Below are 27,109 nucleotides of genomic sequence, written 5' to 3'. Positions count from 1 at the left end.
AAAGCTCCTTATTCTAGAGAACCAGAAACTTATTTCAAGGGATCTCTAATGTTTATTAATATTTTTAAGTTATCCCATTTATGTAACAAAAATTTTTTTGTTAAAAAAAAAAAGAAAAAAAAAAAAGAAAATTCATAACAATTTACACAGTTTAATAAAATCAAAGTGATACAGCTCTTAGAAAATTATTAACAAATCAGAACATTAGATTCATATATTATAGATATTTGATGAGTCTCTCTATGGCTATAAAATAGTGTTGCTACAAAATATTTATATTTTTATACAGATGTCTCGGACAATGAATCAGAAATTTATTATGTATACATACTGAAAATACAAAGCTAAAAATTTCCGTTCACACATATTACTTGAATATGTCATAAAGTCAATCTCTAATACTTTTATCGTCGATATCGATAACGTTTAAAATGAAAGTATAGCTGAAATATGTTATTATGGAATTGGCAACGAAAACCTCTTTTGTAAGAATATTCCCATTCTTTGTTGACAATTTTAAATGCAATATCCTCATAAGGTGGACCCGCTTTAAACCTTAGAATGGCAAAATCTTTATTATCATCACAGACACTTAAACTATATTCTGGAGTTTTAGTTTTGTCAATTAAATCAGGATAAAAAATATTAAATTTATATCCTTGAACAATTTTAGGAGGAGGATTATCCATGTCATAATGGGTCTGATTATACTTATTCCACTCAAAGCCAGTGTGGACGCGATTGAAATATCTCGGTTTACGAGGCCTATATTTATCTGACCAAGTATAAGCTTTGTCTACATTATGTTCAACGCTAAACACTGCCTCATCACTATCCATGCCCTTTTTGGCAATTTTGTGAAAAGCTTTTTCTTCTTCAGACAAAAGATCCATTCCAGATGCAGAGCCTTGTTTAGACAGACGCTTTTGCATGAATTCCAAACGATCAGCATCTTCAACTGGATCCAAAAGAATAACACCTGGTTCAACTTTAGAATAACGAATTAACACAGGACTGTAACGGCCAGACTCATAGGATTCCAAAACAGGTTTTCCAGTAATCTTACTTTTTTCATTATTTTGAACCTCAGTGTTCTTGTTTTCAGGTTCTTTAAAAACGTGATCATTCGTGTCACTCGAAGTAGAAGGTTCATTTCTGTCACACGATGTCGAGGAGGCATTTGTGTCTTTAGAGGTTGATGGTGCATCCGTATCACTTGAATTTGATGCTGTATTTGTGTCACTTAAGTTTGAGGACACATTTGAGACCCTGGATGTAGATGGAGCATCATTATCCTTTAAATCATCAGATAATCTGTTATTAGATACACAAGGAAATAAGGGAGTACGCTCAACTCCTTGTTCTTGTTTGAGTTTATATAACTTATGTCGCAAGTTTTCCTCGTGACGTTCTCGTAGCCTAGCACGGGCCATATAAGCATTGAGTCGTGATAGCAAAGTTTCCCAATAGCTAATATCTAAACCTTCACCTCTCTCTGCAATTTTCTTCTCAATTTGGCGATACATAGCTTGAAGTTGAGTCGGAGATTTACCCTTAAAAATTGAAACTATTTCCGAATTAACCGATGAGTTAATGCTTTCACGATGTTCAGATCCACTCAGTTCTCTTAACTTATGAATTTCATCATCAACTATTATCTGAAGATCTTTCCAGTAATCAAAGTTCTTCCCGTTTTCTAACTCAATGTAGACTTTTATATCTTCTTGGAGGTCCTCAAGATCTTGACTTTTTAGTCCATTTAGATATACATAAGGCTCATGCATCTCAACAGTAAAATCTTCTTCTTCAGAGCTGATATAACGAGCTAATAAATCGATAGGTTTAGCTCTTCCATCTTGAATACGGATTTTAGATCTTAATTTAGCCTGCTGCAAGTGGAATGTATCTTCCTGTTTCTCCCATTCAGAAAAAGTCGCTGCTTCCTTTTCTCTTTGAATTCTCGTCATTTCTGCTTCTCTGAACTCTCGTTCTTTTTCTCTCTCTAAACGACGCTGTTTAACTTTTTCTAATTCCAGCTTATTTTGTTCTAGCTTCTGTCGATTTCTTCGTTCCAACTCTTCTTTATCTAACTTGTTAAGACCCTCCTTTTCCAGTTTTTTCTTCCACACAAATGTATTTAATAAGTTTGTATCACCGAAGGGGTTATCAGTATTTGTGTAGTTTATGTATTCTTTGTCCCATCCTAACACTTTTTCCTTTCTCTTACGTTCTTTCAACTCTTTCTTTGCGAATCTTCTTAGACGCTTCTCTTCCGGAGTTTCTAAGGATTTTAAAAGATTTTTTTCGGATGAATCTTTCTGAGACATGCTTGAAATTTTCAATGAACTCTGACGAAACGTTACTAATTCTCCAAATAATATATATACGTTTCACATAAAAAGAAATAATTAAACAACATTTATCAAAATACAACAAATTTTACTTTGTTTACGTAAATCTCAATAAGTATTGCCATTCTGCTGTTGCTTTTTAACATACTTCTAATTTTTTATTCTTGTTGCCATACCTAATTCTTATGCTTTCAATAAAAACAAGCGCCCTTAAAAGAATAAAAAGATAAAAAATAAACTTGCAAGAAATTGGCTTCTAAATTTAAAAACTCAATTTATTTAATTATTGATAGATGCAATAGATTTAAGTATTTCAGAAATCACAAGCTTAGTTTCGGTTCAAGCGTTCTGCCACTGCGCATGAGCAACAACTTCAATCCAAGGGGCGGCCATATTGCTGTTTCGGATTGATTGTACTGCTGCAAAGGCGGATAATAACTTATTTATCAGTTGCATATATTGTATTATAAAGCTTTAAAACCATCTTACTTTTCATCTGAATATTGTAAGTTTCATTTTTTATATGCCTCTTTTTGTATAAATAGCTTACATATTGCTTTATTTATTCAAATCTGTGTACATACGTTCTTTTTAAAGTAGTAGTTACAGAATCCAGTTATTGACAAAGGAGGAAACTTAAATAATTGCGTTTAAATTATTTTGCTGTGTACATTTTGAAAAAATTTAATTTTTGTTTAAAGTATCAATTAATCAAATGATTATACTTCAACTCAAACGTTAGTAGTCATATGATTGCGTTTGTCAACATAGGGATTAATTACGATAAAATAATTTGCATTAAATTTAAATTAATTACTTGAAGTTATGGATTATTTCCGTATTGTATTGATTATTACTACTTTAATCAAGTTAACAAATTGTAACAATAATGAGTTTGAACAATTAATAAATTTTGAATAAGTAATTCATTACTTTCAACGGATAGAATATAAATTTTATTTTTTTAAAAATATCTACTTTTGATCTTTAGAAAACCATTAGAGTATGAAATCACTTATTAGATTTCAGTGTAAGGAAAAATTGTTCTTTAGTCAAACGAACAAAAAGTTCTAAGATATTGTAGTACTTGGAATAAGCTAAGCATAGTCTATTATGTTTTTTTTTCCTCAGAATTTTCCATGTAAATTTCTATATTCAAAGTTATTAAACTGTTTCATAGCTTTTTGCTCACAGCTATAAAACTTGTTTCTCCAAACATAATTCCATGTAAAAATTATTAATAAATATTTATTTACCTAATAATGGTTAAAAGCAATAACATTAAACATATAGACAAATTCAGTTTAAATAGTTTTTGTGTTATAAAATTTCAAAAAAAAATGTTTTAGTACTTTTATTTTCCAAGGACTATTCGTATTAGTCTGATTTGATTAACATTTTGTATTTTGTCATTTAAAGTTATACTGTTTATAATAATTAAAAAAAATTTCAATTCTTACGATCAAAAATCTTTAACAAAATTTAATAAAAAAATTTTTTTGCCTGGAATTATGATTGAATTGAAAAGGTTTAGAATTATGTGCCAAAATTTTAAAATTAGCTTAAAATAACTTTTGAAATTTAGTGAAATACAGCAATAACAACATGGCAACTGAACTTTTAATGACTGTCAGGACATAACTAAACCATACTTATCTGATTACTACTGTATCTGTAGAAACTATTTCAGTTTGGAAGAAAATGAATTATTTAAAATATAATGCAAAATTTATTTGCAATAAGAAGCATTCTGAATAATTGACAGGTTAGTATAAAAACATACTAATTGGTCAATCGAAGAAAAAATAACTCGATAAATCACAAATCCAATTGTTGGAACCTCAGTATTGATTTGCAACATTATGGTAAAATTCTAAAATTTATCTGCAAAGTATGTTTTAAAATATTTGCAATAAATGTTGCCTTCTTTGTGTCCATAAGTTACATTACTTCATGAAAAGTTCGATTAGGAAGCAGTGTTTTCATCATAGAAAAAAAAATGGGTGAGAATTTCTCACCCTTTCTCAAAAACAGAGTGAGATTTCAAAAACTAAAGTGAGATTTCTAAAAACTGAAGAAAAAAAAATCTCTAGGAAAAATTTTTTTTTTAATTATAATACATTTCTAACGTCTTCTATTTTTTAAAGCATTGAATATTTTTGGTGCATCATCATAGAAGATTTTGCCTTTACAAGGTATTTGTCCATCTTACATTAACACATAAAAAATTTGAACGTCTTACATGAAGAAACCTAACCTACGGTAAACACGTGGTTGCAGAGAAATGTGTCCTGAAAGGGGTTCTGTGGTTGTGTTCTGTTGTTCGAAAAGGTTTTTAACAATACTGGATGTTGAAAATAATGAAAGATACAGGCAGAAAAGTGAAACGGATTTTATTCTAATTGGCGTAATTCTAAGCTTTGTTCGAAAATGCGAGAAATTCGCGATTTTTGAAATTGATTTATAGAATGCGCAAATTTCTCGCGGTAATAATTTTTTAATGCGAGAAAAGAAAAAAATATGCGAGATTCTCGCGCTGTAGTGAAAACACTGGGAAGTATACTTACAAAACTTGAAATTAAATAATTGAAAAGTTATCAATTTGAAATTCATTGATTGAAAAGAAACATTCTATAACAGAAAATCAAAAATGCTTAAAATTTCTATCATTTTTATTAAAATATTAAAAACAAACATTTTTTTTAAAAAAATGTACTGAATTTTGTGTAAACTAAATTAAGTTTAAAACTTTCTAAAATTTGAGAAAGGAAGCAAAATCTCCACCTGTAATAAAATAATTTTGTACTTTAAGCAGTGTACTAAAAACTGAAATAGAAAGTGAAAATAGCCTTCAAAATTTTTTGGATATCATTTCCAAAAATGATCTGCTATAGCCCATTAACAAGCTCTTGGAAAGAAAAAGAATGTTGAAGAGGTCATTCTTTTTAGTTTAATTTGATTTTGTTAAAAGAATTTGGGAGATTTCCGTATTGTGATCTGTGGCAGAATAATCGCCAAGTCTTCTAGGTAACCGGCCAACTAAAAAAAATAATAAATAAATAAAATAACAGAAAGGAACTAATATCCACCTCTGGGCATACATATATTTATTTATTATTTTTTAAAAAATTTTCCTAGTTTAAAATCTGGCGATTGTAGCTCACGCTATGGAAATATCCCCTAATTTAATTTTTTTTTTGTTAAACAAAGTTGGGTTATTTTGTTTGTTGGACTATAATAATTCTGTGCTAGCTGTGTGACTGAGATCACAAATAGTCATTGATAACAGTTATGTTTTTGGAGTGAGAAATAGAGAAAAATAAGGACATAAAATAATGTCAATTAAAATTATGATGTGTAAGTTGTATCCTGGTTTTATTTTTATTAGTATTTGACTCGGTTCTTTTGTTTTAAAGGGACTTATAATTTCAAATAACCACGATTGTACTATAGTGCTTAATTTCAAATTAAAGATTTTAGCCCTTGTTCTTTATTAAGTTTAAATATTTGTACTTCATGTGTTTTATTATAGTTTGAGTATTTTTACGCAAAGAGTTGTGTTTTGATAAGCTATGAAATTTCGTTCCTAAGATGTATGAAATTAATTAATTTAGGTGGAAAAACATTGAATCAAGATGTCTAGTGGACCATATAACTATTCATATATCTTCAAATATATCATTATTGGTGACATGGGAGTTGGAAAGTCTTGCCTACTACACCAGTTTACAGAGAAGAAATGTTAGTATATTTTCACTTTTAATTAGTGTTCTAAAAAGTAAATCATGTATAGGGAAGAGTGCTTTTTTCAATTAAACTTATTTAATTTTTGCTGTTGACATATAAGTAATTAGATAATGATAGTTTTTGTTATCAGTTAAGCTTTTCTTATGTTCTTTTTCTTACCTAGTAGGGGTTCACAACCTTTTTGAGCTTTTTGTAGGGGGCCACCCCTAAAGCAGAATTTTTTTGGGCTTTCTGCGACACACCTCTCTAGCGCTAATATCTCTCTGCAAGATACTTTTAATAATAACTAACATATATGTTATTAATTAAATTTAAAGTAACAGAAGCGTTTTATTTACAAAGAAGAGCCTATTTGGATATAAAATTGTATATATTTTTTTGAAAATGAATATGTAATAGTTAGTTATTCTAATATCACGGGCGATATTGTCACTTTTTGTGAGAGGAAAACACACTAATTATTTCTTTTTTTGCATTTCGCAAATCATCATCATTTAAAAAAATAATAATTGAAATTCGTAAAATCAATGAAAGAAAAGAAAACCAATTTTTTTTTCCACAGATGGGAATAAAAAAAATCACCAGCATTTCTTCCCCTTTGATGAGTGAAAAAGGTATCTCTTGAGTATGATTGTGGAGGGATAAGAATCTTTCAAACATTTCTACAGAAAAGAAATTTTTGCATCAATATTCTTTATTTTTCATTCTTCTCAAATAGGAACTGAAAATTTAAGAACATTTCTTTCCCCTCCGATGCGTTAAAAAGCATCTCTCAAATATGATTTTATAGGAAAAAGAATTTCAGAATTTTTGCAGAAAGGAAAACCAAAATTTTTTACTTTCTAAAAGGAAATTCTTTATGCAAAAACTCTATCATTCTGCGACAATTTCGCCTTGTCGCTGCGATTTTGCCACGGGGAAGGCCACTTGCACAGCAAATTGAATAATAAAGGGCCTCAAACGTACTTAGACATGTTAATGTCTAATGACAAAAATTTATGGTTGTTTTCAGTCTAAATGTAAACAACAACAATCTAGAGCTCTTGACCTGCTCTACTTCCAGTTAAAAAGTATACAGCTGATTACTACAGCTTACTCTGCAAGGCAATATTTTCAAACAGATAATTTTGTTTTTAATAAAGGCAATAAGTTATGAGCTCAAAGTTAATTAGAGATTTTTTTAGTTAATTTGAAATCTTTTGTTAAAGTTGTCATGATTGTTAGATTTAGAAAGAACTCGCACAGACAGTTCTGATTTCGCCTCGTTTTACTTCTTTATTATTGTTTGTTCTTGGTGCAAGCCATGCACCATCATATGTTAGTGTTAGTATATTGCTTGAGCAGCGAAATTAAGTTTTTTTTACGAATTATCATTTAGGTTTAAATTTCGAAGTTGGTATATTGTTAGCAAAGGTAGAAGTATTTTATAACATTTCTTTTTTTCAACTGACAGTTCTTATATCTTGAAATGACATGTTTTCAAATGACTATTCTTATTATGATTTTTCTTTTAAAAATAATAGTAAATCAGGTAACAAATACATATAGATAAGGAATACTACTCAAGAGAATCTCAAAACACAATGATAATGTTGTGAGCCAAATGACTTCAAAACACACCAAAAACAGTAACCCAGAAGTGTAGGCAGTCAAGAGCTTGATGTATTAAAAATATATAAAAATTGGATAAAAAGAATACTTTTTTATTTTTTGTCATATCACTTAGTACAAAAAATAATTTTAAAAAAAATTTAAACTTTTAAAAAAAAAAATCTTCACAGAAAAAAAGTATAAAAAATAAATCAATAAATGCATATTTTGATGAGTAATATCAATTCATATTAAATATTTTAATGAAGAAAATTTATAGGATTTAAACAAAAACCAAGGATTAAAATAAAACCATTGTTGTACAAAATAAGGTTCAATATTTATCAGGTATTATACTTCAGATATTATTTCTATTTCTTGAATTATTTGAGGTTTCGTGAATTTAATTACTAAATTTTTTCCTGTAAAAAGTACCTAAATTAGAGAAAATTAAAAAAAAAAATTACAGTGAGCAGCTTAGAAATTCACATTTTCCAAAACTTCTCAAAATATTCATGTTGCAATTACATTGTATTAAACTATCAGTATAGTATTCTGTATTACATTGGATTAAAATATCAGAATACATGGATGGCTCATGAATTAAATGCTCAGAATCATGGATTAAATGCTGCTGAAAAAACAGTAATAGAATAAGGAATATTGACTATGAAATAAGACATAAAATTGTATCAAAAAGTGATTATTTTAATGCACGATTAAAAACTCATGTGTTGTTATAACATTGTAGTTGGAAAGAAACAGGATCGTTTAAATCACATGGAAAAACATTGCAATAATTGCGCACCAAATTGCTCTAATTACGATGAAACCAGTACAAATATTTGATACCCTTCATTTGTCCTGATTAGTGATTAATAAGTAATTATTTAAATGCGTTATTTAAATTTGCATGCCTTTATAAAATTAAGGATTTTTAAATCCCCATGAAAATGTAAAGCAATAACTTCCGGAAAATAGCTGAAAAACAACTTAGATTTACGATGAAATCAGTTCGAACAAAACACCAAAAAAAAAAAATTATTATTTAAATGTGCGATTTGAAACTCTTATTTTGTAATAATTTCTAAGTAAAAATTTGGCATTTTTAAAATCACATGAAAAAGCGTAGCAAAACTGCCTTTTAAAAAAAATTAATGAAAAGAAATCATTTCTTTTTACGATGAAATCTGCGTAAATATAGTAAAAAATTGCATGATTAAAATATTAAATGCACGATTTAAAACTCACAAGTTATAATATCGTATTAAATGTATCGGAATTTTAAATACTTGGAAATTATAAAAAACTGACAAAAAAAAGGACTGAAAAATCATTTGGATTTCAGATGGAATCTATAAAAATAGAGCGAGACAAAAAGGGATTACTCAAATTCAAAATTTGACTATCTTAATATCTTATTAAAAGTATTGGATTTTTTAAAAACCATGTGAAATTTCAAAGCAATAATGGCAGAAAAAGCCATTGAGAAACATAGATTCATAATAGAATCTATGTAAATTGAGCTTGTCAAAAAGTAATTCAAATGTGTGATTCAAAATTTTCGCCATTTTTTTTAACTTTTCAAAAAAAAATTTATGATGCTCAAAAACTTTTGTGGGATGCTGGTTGTGTACCTCTAACTTACAGTTAGTATTATAAAAAGTAAAGTATTTCCTCAATAGCCCGGTGGCTATGGTAAAGGACGCTAAGGCTCTGCAATTTCATGACCAAAGGCGTGATTGTGGCAATGAGATCAGCATAACTTACTTCTGCCTTTACTTCACATATAAGCTTTTGTCCATTGATCTAAAGCTGGGGGGAGGCCAGCCACCACACCATTGTGGATCAAGCTGCAATTCTTCACAGTGACAGTTATGTGCATTAATTGAGTCATCGTGACTCACAGTAAATATTATAATACATTACACTTTCAAGTTAGTGTCAATAAGTTTTGCCATTGACTAGTTGTAGTATTTTTAAGTGACCAATTTTTTGAAATTTGAAAATCTCAAAATATTGAAGACACTGTTGACTGTTAATGTTAGTAATGTAAAGCATTTCTTTTGAATCATTTCTCATAAGATATCAAACATTACAATGTTAGCGTATAAACGGGGAGAAAAGCCATGAAGCGAACATGAAATAAAGTAATTTTTCAAATATTATAAAATATTCATAATTATTTGATGTATATTTTTTGAAAAAAAAATTCTAATGGATTTCATTTTGAACAACAACAACAAAAAAGTGACGCTCGGGTGGTGAGTGTCAGACAATTTTTTAATCGCCCTTTGTTATTTTGAAGCACCCTATAAGTAATTGTTTGTGACTATTAATTTTACCGTATATTTTATGATATCAGTTGTTTGATATTTAACTTTTTTAGCAATTTAATGTAGAACTGATTGAATTTTTTTTAGTTATGGCGGACTGCCCTCACACTATTGGTGTAGAGTTTGGAACAAGAATTATTGAAGTGTGTGGACAAAAAATAAAGTTACAGATATGGGACACTGCTGGCCAGGAAAGGTTTCGAGCTGTAACCCGAAGTTATTATAGAGGAGCTGCAGGCGCTTTAATGGTTTATGATATTACTAGGTAGGACTCAAAATTGTTTATTTTTTCCTATGTAAATCAAAAGAAATACTCATTGTTATAATTATTATATATACAGTAGAATCATAATTTCCTACTATAATTTTAGTGCATGCACTTATGAAATATTTATTCACAAGGGCATGCATTAATCTTTAAGTTAGAGTGCTAATGTGTCTTTTGTGATGCAAGTGAATGACATAAAATTTATGTTTAACTTAAAACCTTTGCTGTGACTCTGAACATCTTTTGTTTGGATGCCTCTGACAACCAAAAATTTGAAGAATTGGCAGTTCCTTTTATAATAGTTTTCTTTTAATTTTTTTTTTAAACTTAAACACAAATTTCACACCAAAATAATAGAAAAACAAGGAAAATGGTGTAAGAGTAGCTATTTCCATACATAAGACCAGATATTTAAAATCAGAAATTTCTTAATTTTTTTTATGGAACCTTATTTAATAATTTATTTTTTTTGATTATGTGCCACAAAATCTTATGAAATAGTATGTGTTGAAAGTTGAGAACCAAACCATTTATTAGTGGTTTTTTAAAATGTCTCATATATGTAATTGTTACTTTGTCTATTAAAAAGTTATCTAATTTAATTACTAATTTGTTTCAAGCTAGTTCCAAAATGGACATGTTCGTATGAAATTGCTCTAAATTATTTTAAATGTGTTCACAACTGCTGTAAAATATACATTTCCCCCAAAAATTTGCTAAATCTGCTGCAAATAATGGCATTTTATTCAAATTTAATTTGTATTTGAAAAAGATTTTTAATTTTGATAATTAAAGAGCTGTATTGAATCAAAATAAAATTCAAAAGTATGTTAAATACTTCATTTTTCATTACAAGTCCAGTTAAATTGAAATTATTGAGTGAAATAGCTGTTTCAGGGTAGCTTCACACTCAATTCTTAATCTGGTATTTTATTTTTTATTTATATTTCGTTTGAATTGGTTTTATGTCTTTGCAGGAGGAGTACTTATAATCACCTCAGTAGCTGGCTGACTGATGCACGGAACTTGACCAATCCGAATACAGTAAATTATTTTTATGTTGCTAGATGCAATTGACTCTTAATTCACTTATTAATGCCTCACTCTGGAGGATTGAGTATTTTATAGATATGTTGATGAAAAGCTATAAAAAATTTTAACACTTCATGTTGTTAATAAGACATTAAATATTACAAGATGATGTGAATGAACTAACTTATATGGAATGTACTTATATTTATATCTACAATAGCTTATAACAATATATTACAACAATATATTACAAAGCACAAATCTTCAAATCAAATGAATTGTTGGTCAAATCAAACGAATTAAAAGTCTATAGCAATTTTTTTTTGTAAATAAATAATTGATCAATTTATATTTATTCATAAAATTAATTAATAGAATATTATGTTAATAAAAATTCATTTCTGGCTATTTTTTAATTAAAATATTATACATTTATGAATTGTTTAAGTAAGCTTAATGCGTAACACATTAAAAGTGATGCATAACTAAGTTGTGTTATTTAAAATATGTCAATCTAAATTATTAAAAATATGAGTGATTTTTGTTTTCATTATTCATCCGAAATTAATATTCTGCGTTGAGCAGTATAGGCTAAATACCAATGTTGCATCTCTAATTTAGTAGCAGCGATTGTTGCGCAGAATCTTGTATCTATTTACAATTTAAAAACTTCTTGAAAAGGTTTTTAGCAATTTTTGCATTAACAGGACCCTATTTACACAAATTCACAAAAGCAGGACTCTGGTTGAAAGAATGTGGCTTAACACTTATTTTGTATTCACAAATTATGAGTAATTTTTTCACAATTGTACAAAAACAGGCCCTTTCACAAAATGTCTGAACAGACTCCTGGCTTGTTTGGGATGTAAAAGTCCTTCACAGCTTTTATAAAGAAGTTTTCTATAAACACTTTGTTATAAAGGATCGCCAATTTAAAAACTAATTATTGAAAATGGAAAACTAATTTGTACTTAATGCATGAATAGTTTAAATTTTAAAAATACTAAATTTTACTTAACACTTTTGAATTCAATCTGTATTTTTGACATTCTTGAGTTTTATTATAATTCTGCACTTTAATCATATTACTAATATTATATTCTTAAAAAAAAATATATATATATAGATTTTAGTTGATTAATAATTGGTTTGAAGGGAATTTAATTAAAGTAATTAATTTTAGTTTTCTAATTTTTTACTGTTAAGGTCTAAAATATTTTAAAATTATTCCATTCTTTTATTTGATTTCAAGACAAATAAGTTTGCTTTAAAATTTTAAAGCAGTGAATCAACCGTTTCAACAGAATTTTTTTTTTTCCAGGTTATATTTCTAATTGGTAACAAATGTGATCTGGATGCTCAACGAGATGTGACTTATGAAGAGGCTAAACAATTTGCAGATGAAAATAAATTAATGTTTGTGGAAGCAAGTGCTAAAACGTAAAATTAGAATTGTTCTTTTGATTACCAATCTCTTTTTGCTTTTTATGTGTTATGACAATGGTTATGTACCAATAAATCATCAGGCTTTGATAAAAAAAATTTTTCATCAGATCATATTTAAAAAATTTTAGTGAATTAGGTTGTGCTAATTACTTATGTTATGACAAAATATTCCTTAATCTTTAAGAGTGTTGTATTTCTTCAATACCTTCATATTGGCCATCTCTAAGGCCTTAAATTTTATTTTGCTATGTTTCCTTCTTAATGTGAAAGTTTTTTTTTTATGACCTGAATGTAATTTAACCCACTGACGGTTCTGCACGTAAAAAGTCGCATTTTAACCTGCAGCCTTCTCTGCATAGCAAAACCGGTTTTCCCATGTTAACTGATAGGGGAACTGTGTGTAAGGGAGAAACATTCTCCCAATTTTGCCCACTTCCTTAACCGCCAGTGGGTTAAATATTGCAGAATTTAAGTATTTTTGTGTGTTTTAAGTAATATGAAGCACCATTTCTGAGTGTGCACTGTGCCAATTCTTTTTTCTGCTCGAATTTATTAAAACTTTTGATGCTTTTTTCCTTTCCATTTGAGTGGTTTTGTGCTATTTAGTCGAAAGTATTCTAGTTTAAATTAAGGAGATTTTAAGAATATGACTACCTAATAGTACCTTTTTTAAAGCATTAAAAAGTAATTCAATACATTAGGTAAAACCAAAAAAAAATGTTGTCGAAAATGTAAATTGTAAAATAAATATATTATCTTTAGGGCAATATATCATACATATTTTATTTAAATAATTAAAAATACTTGAAAATAATAGAATGATGAACAATTAAAAAAATTACATGGGTAGCATGTATAATAGTAAAAGTAAGTTTTAGTAATAATGGGATTTAATAATTGAGTAGATTTTTTTTTTTACATAATGTAGCTTTAAGTTAAATAACAAAGTTTCTAGTTGTCCTGAATTTTTTTATATTTCCGATTAGGAAATATTTGTCCCTTATTTTCAGCTATTTGTTCTAATATTTCTGACTTGTATTGTGAAACCCTATTAAGAATATTTGATTAAAGAAGTTATGACCTTGCTTGCAAATTTTAAATAGATATTGTTGTGAAGGAATATTAGCTATTTGATACTGTTATTATTTTTGTTACTGAACAGTACAACTAAAATTTCTTAAATATTGATCACAAACTGTTATGAGTTGCTTGTAGCTCTATTAATAGAATTATTTTGGAAAAATTGTTAAAACTTAATTTTCAGAATGAAGAAGTTACTCTGAAATTAAAAATAGTATATTTTAATAAATTTTTTTTTATTTGCCATAAAATTTCGCCTTATTGTACTTCAGTAGAGCAAATAAGACTTTTTATAGTTTATTGTTTCTGTTTTTAAAAAGTAGTCTGGTACATTTATACTGTATGAAAAATTTACGTTTATCAGAATTGTTTTTTCAATTAAAAAAAAATGCATTTTGAAAATGTTAAAAAAATTAATAAAATCATAATACAATACAAATTAAATGACACTGATGGTAGAAAAATTCTAAACAGAACGAAAAGAAAGGTAAGTAACTTAGACAAGCACCTCATTTTCTTTTATGCTTTGATTGTGACAAGCATAACTTGTCTCTTATGAAAGATTTATTTTATTTAAAAGAAGAAATTTAATTATTTATGAACATTGATTAAAAACATCTATGATTTTTCCTACTTAATTGTTTGGGTAACACTTTAAACCATTTTAAAACTCAATAAGAACTGAAATGTAAATATTTATGAGATTGGATTAAACTGTGTAATCTTCATTTAAAAAAAAATTTAATTCTGCATATTATTATTATTTATTTTTTCTTTTAAGCTTCTGCTACAAAATCTTTGTGTACAGTATTTTAATTGAATCTTCACAAACCATGGCTTTTTTTTTTTTGTATCCAAATTATCCCTTTTCAATTATCTTTGAGAAAAATGTTTGTGTAAATATTTGTTCTGTTTTAATTCTAATTGAAATTGTTAAAGAATAATATTATTTTTTAGTGGAGAAAATGTGGAAGAGGCATTCTTAGAAACAGCTAAAAGAATATACCAAAACATTCAGGATGGAAGGTACTTAACAATTTGTATTAAAATTTGGTTTTAAACTTTTTTTTGTGAATTTTTAATTAGTTTTTCTACTGGTGCCCATAACTTCATAATAGTTATATTATAATTTTTTTTCTGTCTAGTGATAGATGGTTCTGAAATTTCTGGTAGTTTTTTTTCTTCCTGCAATAATTATTTCTTTAGTCGTTTTACTTTGTTTTTTCAAATTCAGGTAGATTTAATACATTTTTAGGACATGCACAAATTTGAGTTATCCCTTTTTTGAAGCATTTGATTCACATCTTTTAATGATAGATATTTGTATTTTATTTGTCAATTTTTGATCACTATCGTATGGTTTTTGAAATTGTGATATTTTAAATATGTTTTTATAATGATGTTATACATGACAATTCGATCGTAATGTCACATCATTTGATGATTGTTATTTCCCAAGTTATTCATTTTTTTTTTACCTTTTCACATTAATTTTTAAACTCATGTTTTCTATTAGAATGTGAGCATTTCGTATATAAGTTTATCATCACTTTTTGATGTGTTGAATTTATGATGATTCTGTAAGGAATCTAAATCTTTTTTTTTTAATCATTTCTACTTTTTTTTCTAACTTGTTTTTTTATTATTACGACAAGCATATAATTCAAATTTAAGGAAGAAATGTTTTTTTTACCTGCTCAGTTCGCAGCAATCTTATAGTAAATTTATGACAGCTGTTGGTTGTTTTTAAGCCATTTCCATGTGGTTTTTTTTTAATTCCGATATTTTTAATGCTATGTTAAGGCTAAAGAAATTCATATTTCAGTAATCGCTTTCGTATACCCTTGATTCGTGATGATTTTATCATAAATCCACATTAAGTTCTGATCGCTCTTTCTGTAATTTGATCTTGTGAGGAGCTGGACAACAGAACTAAATCCTCTTTTTACTAAGTACGCTTACTGGAACAAGGTGAGGAGCAGTTCAGTTTTTTTCCACAATTGTGGATAAGTGTGCATAACTTTATCCATGGTAACTCGTTACCATGCTTTTTGAAAAACGACTTTTTCTTCACAGTCATACTTCAGATCTAGAAATTCAGTCTGTTACGAGGAAATGAGCTTATCCACAGCTTCAAAAGAGGAAGGGTCAAAAATCCAATCCGGAATTTCTCATTTGGTCAAATTTTCCTATCTTGATTTCATATCAGTTTTTAACTCATCAAGGTGTTTAGAACAAGTTAAGATTTCGTTTTCAAAAATCTCGTTATCTGCCATTGAACACTTTTTAAAGGTCGGAAACTGAATCAGCTCTTCAAACTTGGCTGTGAATGATATGATTCCTTTAGCCTTGATAATGTTCATATGTTGCTATATGTTGATTTCATTAATTTTTTCCAAAATATTTGAGGTACATAATTTCCAACTTGCATTGCTTCAAATTCTCACTTAAAACAGGATCAGTGGATTCGAGAAACTCCGTAACAGAGTCAAATATTTCAAAGAAGCTGCACAAACAATTTCATTTTTCTTGCGGCCCTATGTGAGAGCCCTGACTTCTTATCATTTTCATGGCAAAGTTTTAGGAACAGTCATTAAGGGAATTTGCTTTGCTCTTATTGGTGCCAGAAATAATGAATTGTAAAGTTTTGTGCAGGACACCTAAATTTTTTTGCAGCCAAATGATGATGAATAACATAATGAATTGCGATAATCTCAAGCACTTCTTTTTTAATGTGGGCCAGAAACCCAGCATGAGGACCAGACATGGCAGTAGCACCGTCTGTTGCTTTAACGTTCACATTTGTAGGGGTATTTCTTTTTCCTTAAAATATCTCACCAATTTAAATATTGATGATCCCTTTGTATCAGTGATCAAAGTTCTCACAGCATTTCCTCGTTGATCTGCTTATGCTCATTAATAAACCTCACATAAGCTGACACAAGGGCTTTGCTATCAATCAAAAATTTGGTGAGTTTAAATTCTACACCTACGGCCATTTTGTAGATTCACCTGGAAACAATATTGTTGCTCAGACGAACGAAGTCTTATCTTACTACTCAAGCCTTCACCAGTCATGATATCAATTATTTTTTTGGTAGCAGGTAAAACAAAAGTTTCGCCAATTCTGCGAGGTTTGCCCCATTTAGCTATTAATAAAGACACTTCGTAGGAAGCAAGAAGACCTTTGTCAGGATCAGTTGCTTGTCTTTTAAATAGTTCAATCAAATTAAGCCATTTATCAACTTTACTTTTGAGATCTTGAAAATAACTAAGGGGTTTACTCATTCTGTCACTACGTATTTTTGAAAAATGGTCTCTCAATCGCGAGGGCCTCATTGTAAGTAAATGTTTTGCCGCATAAATGACAGCTTGTTTATCTATCTGCTTCTCCTGTAACAAATTTTTAAATTGGGAGTCATTGAGACTAGAGAGGATCGTTTGTGTCGAAGTTGGGGTATAAAACCCTAGTGGATCTCAGCCATGACCATTAGGTAAAGATACTTCTATTCTCGAAGGTCAGATCTTTTCTAAAAAAAGCCCTTTTTTAACATCTGGAATAAAAACTGCTTTATTTCAAATGCATAATATTTATTTTATAATATTAATCTGTCCATTAATATTTGATTTTACTTGGGATTTATTAAATACTTTAAATGGTAACATATTTTTTTTAATAGAATTTAATGTTAAATATCATCTGCACAATTCAGGGAATATCTTGACTCACAGGGAATTTTAAAGTGTCTTTTGTTTAAAATCTTCTAACTGTGGGAAAGATATTCCATTATAGTAATCTGTGCAGAATGTTGCCATAATATTATTGTGTTACTTAAGATTTGCATTATATGGGATACTACTTTACCATTATAAACTTTCAAATGTTGAATAATTTAGTAAAAATTCTCTCACAGATTGAATTTTTATTTCAATTGGCATTTACTAAATGAAAACTTGTTAGCTGTTCTTTACTCTAGATAAGCTGATACCACTTTGGATACAGAATTAAATAATTGAAAGGAAAGTATGCATCTATAGCATGCAGAAACACAGAAATTATTGTGGATACTTAAATTAATTAAGATATTTTAATGCTAATTATTGCAAAATAAAAAGTTATCAAATGTGTCCATTTATTTTAAAAATACTTTAATCTAAAATTTTTTAAAAATGGCATCTATGGCTGATTTTGTTAAAATTTTTTATTTTATTATTTAAGTCTTGATTTGAATGCTGCTGAATCTGGTGTGCAACATAAGCCAACAGCTCCTAGAAGTGCACTCAGTAATGACCAGACACCTAGCAAAGATGGATGTGCTTGTTAATTGTTTTCTTTTCTATGGTTAACAGGTAATAATACAATTGCTTCATATGTTTTATGTGTTACTTATTATTGGGACAATTAATAATATAATTTGAAACTCCTCTGATCTTGAACAAAATGTTTTTAAGTTTCTTTTCCTTTTTATTATTTTTTTAAACCTATTTAGCGTGGAATTTAAATAAAGAAATCCCCACAGGGTGCAGATTTAAAATTAAATAATGACGTGTATACACATTCAGAGCAAATAAGACATATAAATTTTACAAAAAAAGGATTTCTGAAAAGAATATTGTTATCATTTGTAATTTTTTATTTCACACAACAAGTATACACATCAAACACACTGCTGTAGAGATTTGATATATATAGAGAGAGATTTGATGTATATATGCCTAACATGCTTAACTGGTTAAAGTTGTTTTAGTATATATTTCCTGACATAATTATAATGCAAAAAAATTTTATTGCTACAAAAATGTCGAATAAGCAAGAGTTGATCCTCAAATATATAAAATGTTTTCTGAAGATGAAAATTAATAATGTGAACTAAGCACCAGACCTATTCAGCATTTTTAAATCTCAATAACCACTGTGAATTGCTGTGAAGAGGCAGAAGTTATAAGAGCACTGAAAATTTTATCTTTTTTAAAACAAAGCAAGAAATATGCTTTATATATAGAAAGAAGGTATTTCATAAGATCAAATTAATTTTTGTATAGTATACTGAAAATCATTGAATTCAAATAATTTTTTTATGTTTGGTAATTTGCACATCGTCATTATTTAACAAAGGAAGAATTTTTATCCATTATGTGCTGAACATAATGATAACGTTTTTATTAATTTCTTATAGTTTAAGTTCTTTTCTAAGGTAATAAAAAAATAATTCCTTATTTTTTATAAATTTGAAATTTAAATTTTTTTTTAACCTGAAAGTTTCACTTGAATTAAAACACTTAAAAATTTGTTCTACCAGCATTATTATAAATTAAAAAACTTACAATTATTATTATTTTAATGGTGATAAGCCAATTCCAAGTTATTTAATTTAAGCTGGTTTTCAGAAAGGCAACTTGTCAAATTGTAAATACTGTCCTTATATATTTTTAGAATCTTTGTCAAAAGGGAAGACAAAAATGTTTATTTGATAGTTATGAATTAATATTTTAGGGAGGAAAACGCAGTTAATATCTTATAAATTACCAGTAATAAAGGTGGCTCTACAAAATGTCAAAACTTAATTGATTAATAGAGAGAACAAAGAAAGTTAAAAGACAATTATAAAAACACCTTCAAATCTTAACTGGCAATCATCATCTTCGAATTTTAATATAATACTTCTTTCTTAAAAAAGGTTTTTTACCCTTTTCTTCTGCTTAGGTTAAAAAAAAAACAATTTAATATGTGAGTCAAATATATAGCAAGCCGCCTTCACATTAAATTTAAGTGTACACCCAAAAGCCAGAGGATGGTAAATTTATAATTAAAAAATATATGAAATTATAATTAATCTAAATTACTTTATCTATCAATGGATAATTAAATTAAAGTTTTAAATGTAAGTTGTATTTGTTTCTTATGTAACTTACTGGAGTCCCACAAATATTAAGTCTGCTCCGATGCACGAAACTCGCTCCAAATTTTTTCAACTTTTGAAAAGTAAACGTTTCATGGTCAACTTCTCAATTTTTAAAAAAAAAGTTAAGGAAATTCAGAAAGAATGGTTAGGAAATTTAAAAAATGGTAAAGCACATTTTACTATTTTTAGAAAGGTTGGGGACATTCTTACTGAATCTGGTTTTAGCATTCTGCTTAAAATGTACCTATCGTATTTTAATATTTCTAAATGTATATTTCATAGGAATTTTTATTTTTATGAAAAAGTTACAATTAAAAATACAGTGGGCGCAGCGCTGAAAAATATTTTATATTGTAATGGAAAGTTTGATTTCAAAACATTTTAATTGAACACAAAATTGTTTGTAACAAAAACAGAAGGATGGAATGTCACCACTCTTTTAAAATAATACTGATATAACTTATTTGACTGTTTTTGAATAGTATGGTTAGATCATCTTGGAGTAAGCTCCAAGAATTCTAAGTCTGGAAACTGACCCATTATGAAAAATATGCCACCAATAGATATGTGATTAAGGTCCCATTAAAATTTTCCAATTTTATTCAGAAGTACCATAGTCTAGTTAAGTTATGTAATTTCTGTGTTAATTAATGTGTTATTATGTAATTATGTTCCTGTGTTAACTGTTTAAATCTTGTTAAATTGGTTAGATTATTATTCTTTTTGAATCAAATGCGAGACATGCTTAGTAAATAAGCCATCTTTTCATAATTAGTTGTTTTAAAATGGGTTTTTACTTATAATTAATTTAATAATTTTAAGCTTTTAATTTTTGTAAACATTTTCTTTTTTAGGATTAAAGCCTTCATTGGAAGAGTTTGATTTGATTAATGTATGCTGCGGCTACTGTTTAGTAGCTCTGATGGTCATTATCAGCTATTATTACCATCATTGCAGCTTTAGTTTATTTTTCACATCAAAAAGGGGAAATTGGAAGCATCTCATTTGGCACCATAGATTTTGTAATTCTAATTCAGTGAAACATTCTCTGTATATTTATCAGTTAGGACCTGCACCCCTTTTTCTTCTCAAACTAGAACTCTTCCTCTCTACATTTATTAAACTAGGAAAAAAATCCAATTTGATTCAATTTATCCATTGCAATTTTGTTTCATTATTTATAAAATTTGCTGTAAATTTTATTTGCAATCTTGGCTAATTCTTTGATTTGTAAATGAAGTTGACTGCTAATAGTTCATAAGATATATTGATTAGTTTAAACAAATTGTGCCTTTCTTATTTGCTTGTTACATTAAATGCTGTTTAAATTTTTTTTGCTCCAATTGTTTAAGATAACTACATTTGAGAAACCTAGACATTTAAAAATTTATTTTCTTGTATATTTTTTTAATTCTGTGATTTATGGCAGAGTCATTTTTTTAATTGTAAAATATTTTAATAAGGGACCATTTATAATAACATCCCTTTAAATGGCATGTTTTAACTTTTGTTTTTTAAACAAATAGTTTATGTAACACTTTTTAATTATATTGTTTGCTGTGGAGCTATTCCCTTTTTCTATGAGACAATTTTTTCATTTTAAACAGCCTCCTGATAAAAATTGGTTTTTTAAACTTTCTAACAATTAAAATTAATTTAAGACTCTGCTTTAACAAGATGTATATTTGTTGAAATTATAAATGTTTCCCATATGTATTGTTTAAAGTGTGTAAAGTATGTATTTTGTATTAAACAAAACTGTATTGTTGGATGTATAGTTGCATCTTTGTTAAATTAACATCTTTCTTCACCCTTAGAGTATTATGTTTAATATTTTATTATAACAGTATGCAAAATTATTTAAAATGATTTGTTTTATGTGTATATTTAGCACTTAAAATAGAGATTATATATTTGTTAAAATTTTATTATTGCTGTTAAAGCCTTTATTTTTATTTTTATTAATCAACAATCAAGCGTTAGTGTAGATTTTATAAAGAAATTTTTAAAAAAGTTTTTTTGTTGTTATATAAATAGTGTTTAAAATTCTCTCAATTAACCACTTTCTATCATATTGTCACTTATTGATGGGTAAAAATGTATTATTTTCTTTCCAAATTCAATTGTTTTTTTTTACTTATAGTTCTTCCATTTTCGGTCAGTTTCTAAAAATGCGATCCATTTGTATGTCAATTTAATACTAAAAATCATATGCTATGTGATATACTTGTAAGTCCAAAAGATTGTTTAATTGAGTTATTTGGATGAGTATCTAGTATTTGAGTGATTCCATAGGAGGCTATTTTTGTGTACAAATTATGTATATATATATATGCATGCCATATTTTATGTTATCAATGTGCATATAATTTCCTCTCCAAATGTTTTTGTCTGTATGATGGAAGTGGGATTTCATTAAAAGTGAAGGAGAATGCTAATTGTATTTCTCATTAGTGTTGAAGAATTTCGTATAATATTTAAATTCCATATAGACTGAAATAAATATTACTTATTTACTATTTATTCTTTCATTGCATTGAAGGTTTCTCTCTCTTGGTGCAATATTTTATTTTTCATCTTTCACGTAAAAATAAAGCCATTTCATTTAAAATTACTTAAGTATTTTTAATTAAAAATATTAACTCTTTTGTTCTTGGAGATGAAACAGGATAATTTCAATTAATGAAGAACAAATATCTTTGTTCTGGCCACTCTTGAGCAGGAAAAGTTCTATTTCGTTCACTGCTTTTCTGCAAGTTGGTAAAACCGAGGATCTTCATTACATATAGATGGGTAATGTGTTGCGCTAAGTATGGCATATGTTTTGTTACAAAGAAAAACTTATGAGCACTTTTGATTTATTAAAATTTAAAAAATATATTTTTCCATAGTTGGAGCAATTTATAAAATATCTTATTTTTAAAAAATATATATTTTTTTAATTTGTGGTTTTAAAGTCTGCTAAATTTATACAGGATGTTCAAAAAGTATGAAAACAGCGGAATATCTCTAAAAAGACGCATTAGATTAAAAAAAAAAAGTATTTTAAACATTTTCAAGAGATTCATTCAATGATACCAAGCTCAACGCCCCCTGGCGTGAGTAGAGAGCAACTTCAAAATCTCAAAAAGGAACCCTATATTTTTTTTAATTACATATTAAGATTTCCCGGTGAAAAATCCTATTTTGATTAGCATTTTTTTTTTTTTTTTTTTTTTTTTTTTTTTTTTTTTTTTTTTTTTTNTTTTTTTTTTTTTTTTGTTGCATTTTGGTTCACAGGTGGAACTGTTATCGCGTGATATAGTGTGATAAAAATCGTTTAAATGAGGATATCTCTAAAAATGTATTCCAGATTGAGAAAAATTAAAATAGACATCAATATAGGTAACATGTTAATTTTTTGGATATTAAATTGGTGCAGGATAAATATTTAAAAAAAATCACCTAACTTGACCCTGCACCACCACCTAAAGCATACATGAATAGTATGTTTTACTCCCCAAACTCGTTTTGCTTCATGGTGCTAGAGAGTGGTGCCATTATTACAGGGTTCCCACGGTCCTTGAGAGTCCTTGAATTTTTTTTTGCTAAATTTAGGTCCTTGAAAGTGCTTGAAAAACGTCTTAGGTCCTTGAAAAACTTGATAGGTCCTTGAATTTGTCCAATACTGCCGGCGGCCCTTTTTATAAAACACCCGCGGATCTTTCTCGTTCTTTCTGTTTTGTTCCCGAGCTCTCTCACGTGGTTTTTAACGCCACCGTTTCTAACCGGGCCTAGCGTCTTGGTGTCTGCCAAGCGCGCGGAGCACAGCAGACAATCAATGCGTTCGGGGCGAGACTCCACTTCATCTTCTGTCGCATATGCTTAGATCTTCTTTTTTCTTATCGAAACTGGAATACTCTCGAATTTCGTAACAATATGTACCTTGTAGTTTTCAATAAATTTGCCGTTTTACCATCCGCACTTGTCCTTACGTTTGCGTCATTTCAAAACTTTATTGTAAAGCGTATTCGCAAAGGCACGGCTTCGTATTTGTGTTATGTAGTTTAGACTAGTTATGCCTGGGAAGTGCTATTTTAATCCCCAATGGATGGATAATCAAGCTTATAAAGAATGGATTTTATCGATGCCCGAAAAGAAGTTCAGAGCCAAGTGCCGATTATGCATGAAGGAGATCGATATCGCGAAAATGGAAGAATCTGCTCTGAAATCACACATCAAAGAAAGGTAAAACAAAAAAGCAGTCTCATGCCCTGAGTTCTCTTTTTCCAAAGACATCAACATCTAATTCATCTGGTGTAAATACTCCTTCAACATCGTGTGCCCCATGTGAAACAGAAACTTTAGTGGCCGAGGTAACATTGTCTTCTTATCTGGTCAAAAGGAATGTGCTTGATGCTGAAATTCTCTGGAGTCTGAAGTGCATCACTAGTAATTATTCATGTAACTCCTGTGAAGGGATTAGTAAATTGTTCTCCAAAATGTTTGCTGATAGCTGTATAGCGAGACAATTTTTTTGTAGTGCCACAAAGTGAGCCTATTTGGGCTCCTTTGGATTGGCACTATACTTCAAAGGGATTCTTATAAATGAGCTGAAGAATGTTGATTGCTACACTGTACTCTTTGATGAGACGTTAAATCAGTCTCTACAATCTAAGCAGATGGACATTATGGTAAGGAATTGATAATAAAGTTTGCACTAAGTATCTTACCTCCCAATTTATGGGTCATGGAACTGCAGAAAATATTTTGTCCTCTTTTTACAAATGCATGGATGATGGTTAAAAGCTCTCTAAAATACTTCAATTATCCATGGATGGACCCTATGTCAATTGGAAATTCTATTAGAAGCTTCAGTGTGAATTAAAAGAGAAATATTCCCACCAGGTCATATTCATTGGCAGTTGTGGATTACACATAACGAATAATGCTTTTAAACATGGTGAAAATGGGATATGTTCCTTCTAATTTTTATTTTCAGAAAGAATTGTTGCTGCATAACATTTAGAGAAGGTTGTGTAAATTATGGATGAATAATTTCAGAAACGATGTTTAATAGAGGAGAGGAGGGGGTTATGGAATAGTCATGGAATATGGAATACCTAAGATTTAGCTCTGTCTTTCATGCAGCCTTCACATGGAAATACACAGGATTAAAGGATTTCACCATTAACACCTCATTACCATTAGTTATAGATTGTGCTGAAAATGATTTTGTGAATTAATATGTAAAACCAGTAGGGTTGTTTTTAAAAAAATATAAATTTTAGTCCATAATACATATACTCTCTTCTCTCTATATAGGCAAAGCATTTAGGTATTATATTTGAAATTAATTATTGCCACAACAAGCATTGTTGCTTCTAGTAAAATAGAAGAGAATAATTTTTAAAATTGGTCTTAGATTAAGGTCCTTGAAAATTTTGTTGAGGTCCTTGAAAAGTCCTTGAATTTCAATCTTATCATAGAGTGGGAACCCTGTATTACGTATTTCATAATATCGTTTTAAACAATTTGCCCTCCCATCATTATATTGCAATTACAGCTTGGTCTGTGAACTAGAAAGCAAAAATCTTGTTAATCTAGTTGGGTAACTTTTTTGTGAAAAATCCAAGTTTGAAAAGAAAGAGTTCGAAGTTTACTCCAACTTATCCAGTAATGCAGTGTTTCCCAAACTTATGACTTTTGTGTACCCTTTCTAAATTTTTCGTAACGCTGTGTACCACTAATAAAAATAAAAAAAATGAATGTATTTTTTACTATAAAAAATTTCACAAAAGTTGAAAATGGCAATTGACTGTTGACACCACTGTTAACTATGCAAAAAATAGCTCATGACTAGCTTTGTTTCTAAATAAAAAATTTTGAAATTTTCGTTTGTAGCAAGATATTTCGCATGAGAACGAGTACCCTTCCTTCTAAACTATTCCCGTACCCCTGGGGGTAGTACTACACTTTGGGAAACACTGCAGTAATGTAATAATACAATAATCGGTGTCAAAGGTAAAACTATTAATTTCGTATGGATATGGTATCATTTGCATATTTAAATATTAATTGATTTAAAATTGGCTATGAAGGAAATGAAAATATGACCACCGAAGCCGACGTCTTCAGGGGGTACCGGCCCCGGTAGCCATAAAAACAAAACCATTTCTAATTGAGGGAGAAGCAAATGCTTATAAATTAACTCCCTCAGTACCCCGATGGTTTTGTATAGAAGTCCAGGAAAAAAAATATGCAACATAAATAACAAATTAAGAAAAGAAACTCAAACAAAATCATCAGAAAAATAAAAACTCACATAGTCACAGGTCAAACAACAACACAAGCAAGCCGAATGAAAAGAAAAAACTAAAACCTAAAGAAAACAACGCCCTCTATTACAATGCGCAAATGAAGAATAAAATGAAAAATGTCAAGAGAAAGAAATACGCAACAAATTAATAGAATGCTTAACTGGGGCTGCTCAGTTAAGACTTGAATTGTGTCTTGTTAAAAGAGAAAAATATAAAAACCTAGAATTCTTCAATCATTTTTTTGATTAAAAAATTAACATTACAAAAATTAAAAGGAAAATCATTATTACTCAAATTATTTAAAAAACAATTCACAGCTTCCTGAAAACTTTCAACATTATTGCAAATACTTTTGATTCTAACCAATTGTGAAATAACTAAATTTTTAAATATTTTATTACACAAATTAGTATTAAAGTTGCAGAAAAAAATAACTTTAAATTTAAAAGCTTTTCTTTCATCAAAGACACCAATTTTAATAAAACTTAACAATATCAATTTTAAAATTTAAATATTCAACATTAAAACAATCCTCATTAGTTTTCTTCAAGACCAAATCTCCAGGATAAATACTATAAATAAAATTATAATTATCACAATTAAACAAAATCAAATCATCAATATATCTAAAAGCTTTAAATTCATTATGCTCAAGAAATTTAGCTTCAAAAAAATATTGGCAAAAGCCCCAGAAAAGGAATTACCTTGTGGAATTCCAATAATTTGTTTATAAAAATCTAAACCAATAAAAAGAACATTCTCAAAAAGATTAAACCTACATAAATCCAACCAATTAAACTTATCAATTTTCTCATTAAATAAATACCTATCATAAATTCCTTCACAAATCTCAATAATCTTTCCACGTGGTATACAAATTTTCGAAATCAAAAGTATTAATGCTGGAAATATCATTATTATTAATATAATCCAAAACTTCAACATTACTGTTTATAACAATACTTTTCTCTTTTTTTAATTTTAAGCAAAATAATTTTTAGAAAACTGAAAAACTTTTTACTAATATCAGAATTATAACTATTAGTACCACACGCTA

At 28.4% G+C, this 27,109-nt stretch overlaps 2 protein-coding genes across 2 annotated transcripts; one reads left to right on the top strand and one right to left on the bottom strand.

Annotated features, from left to right (window-relative positions):
* Positions 1-131: 131 nt before the first annotated feature.
* Positions 132-2,493, bottom strand: LOC107454608 (cactin, spliceosome C complex subunit). The gene has a single exon (XM_016071855.4). The coding sequence runs from the start codon at positions 2,325-2,327 to the stop codon at positions 405-407; it is 1,923 nt and encodes a 640-aa protein (XP_015927341.1). The 5' UTR covers positions 2,328-2,493; the 3' UTR covers positions 132-404.
* Positions 2,494-2,681: 188 nt separating this feature from the next.
* Positions 2,682-22,272, top strand: LOC107454617 (RAS oncogene family member Rab14). The gene is made up of 8 exons (XM_016071867.3): positions 2,682-2,856; positions 5,966-6,092; positions 10,112-10,289; positions 11,270-11,336; positions 12,646-12,764; positions 14,808-14,876; positions 18,070-18,200; positions 20,608-22,272. Exons 2-7 carry the CDS (start codon positions 5,987-5,989, stop codon positions 18,173-18,175), a joined length of 645 nt encoding a protein of 214 aa, XP_015927353.1. The 5' UTR covers positions 2,682-2,856; positions 5,966-5,986; the 3' UTR covers positions 18,176-18,200; positions 20,608-22,272.
* Positions 22,273-27,109: the final 4,837 nt, after the last annotated feature.

Source organism: Parasteatoda tepidariorum, chromosome 2 (assembly GCF_043381705.1).
Source record: "Parasteatoda tepidariorum isolate YZ-2023 chromosome 2, CAS_Ptep_4.0, whole genome shotgun sequence".
Taxonomy (NCBI): domain Eukaryota; kingdom Metazoa; phylum Arthropoda; class Arachnida; order Araneae; family Theridiidae; genus Parasteatoda; species Parasteatoda tepidariorum.
This window is presented reverse-complemented; position numbering and strand designations above follow the sequence as displayed.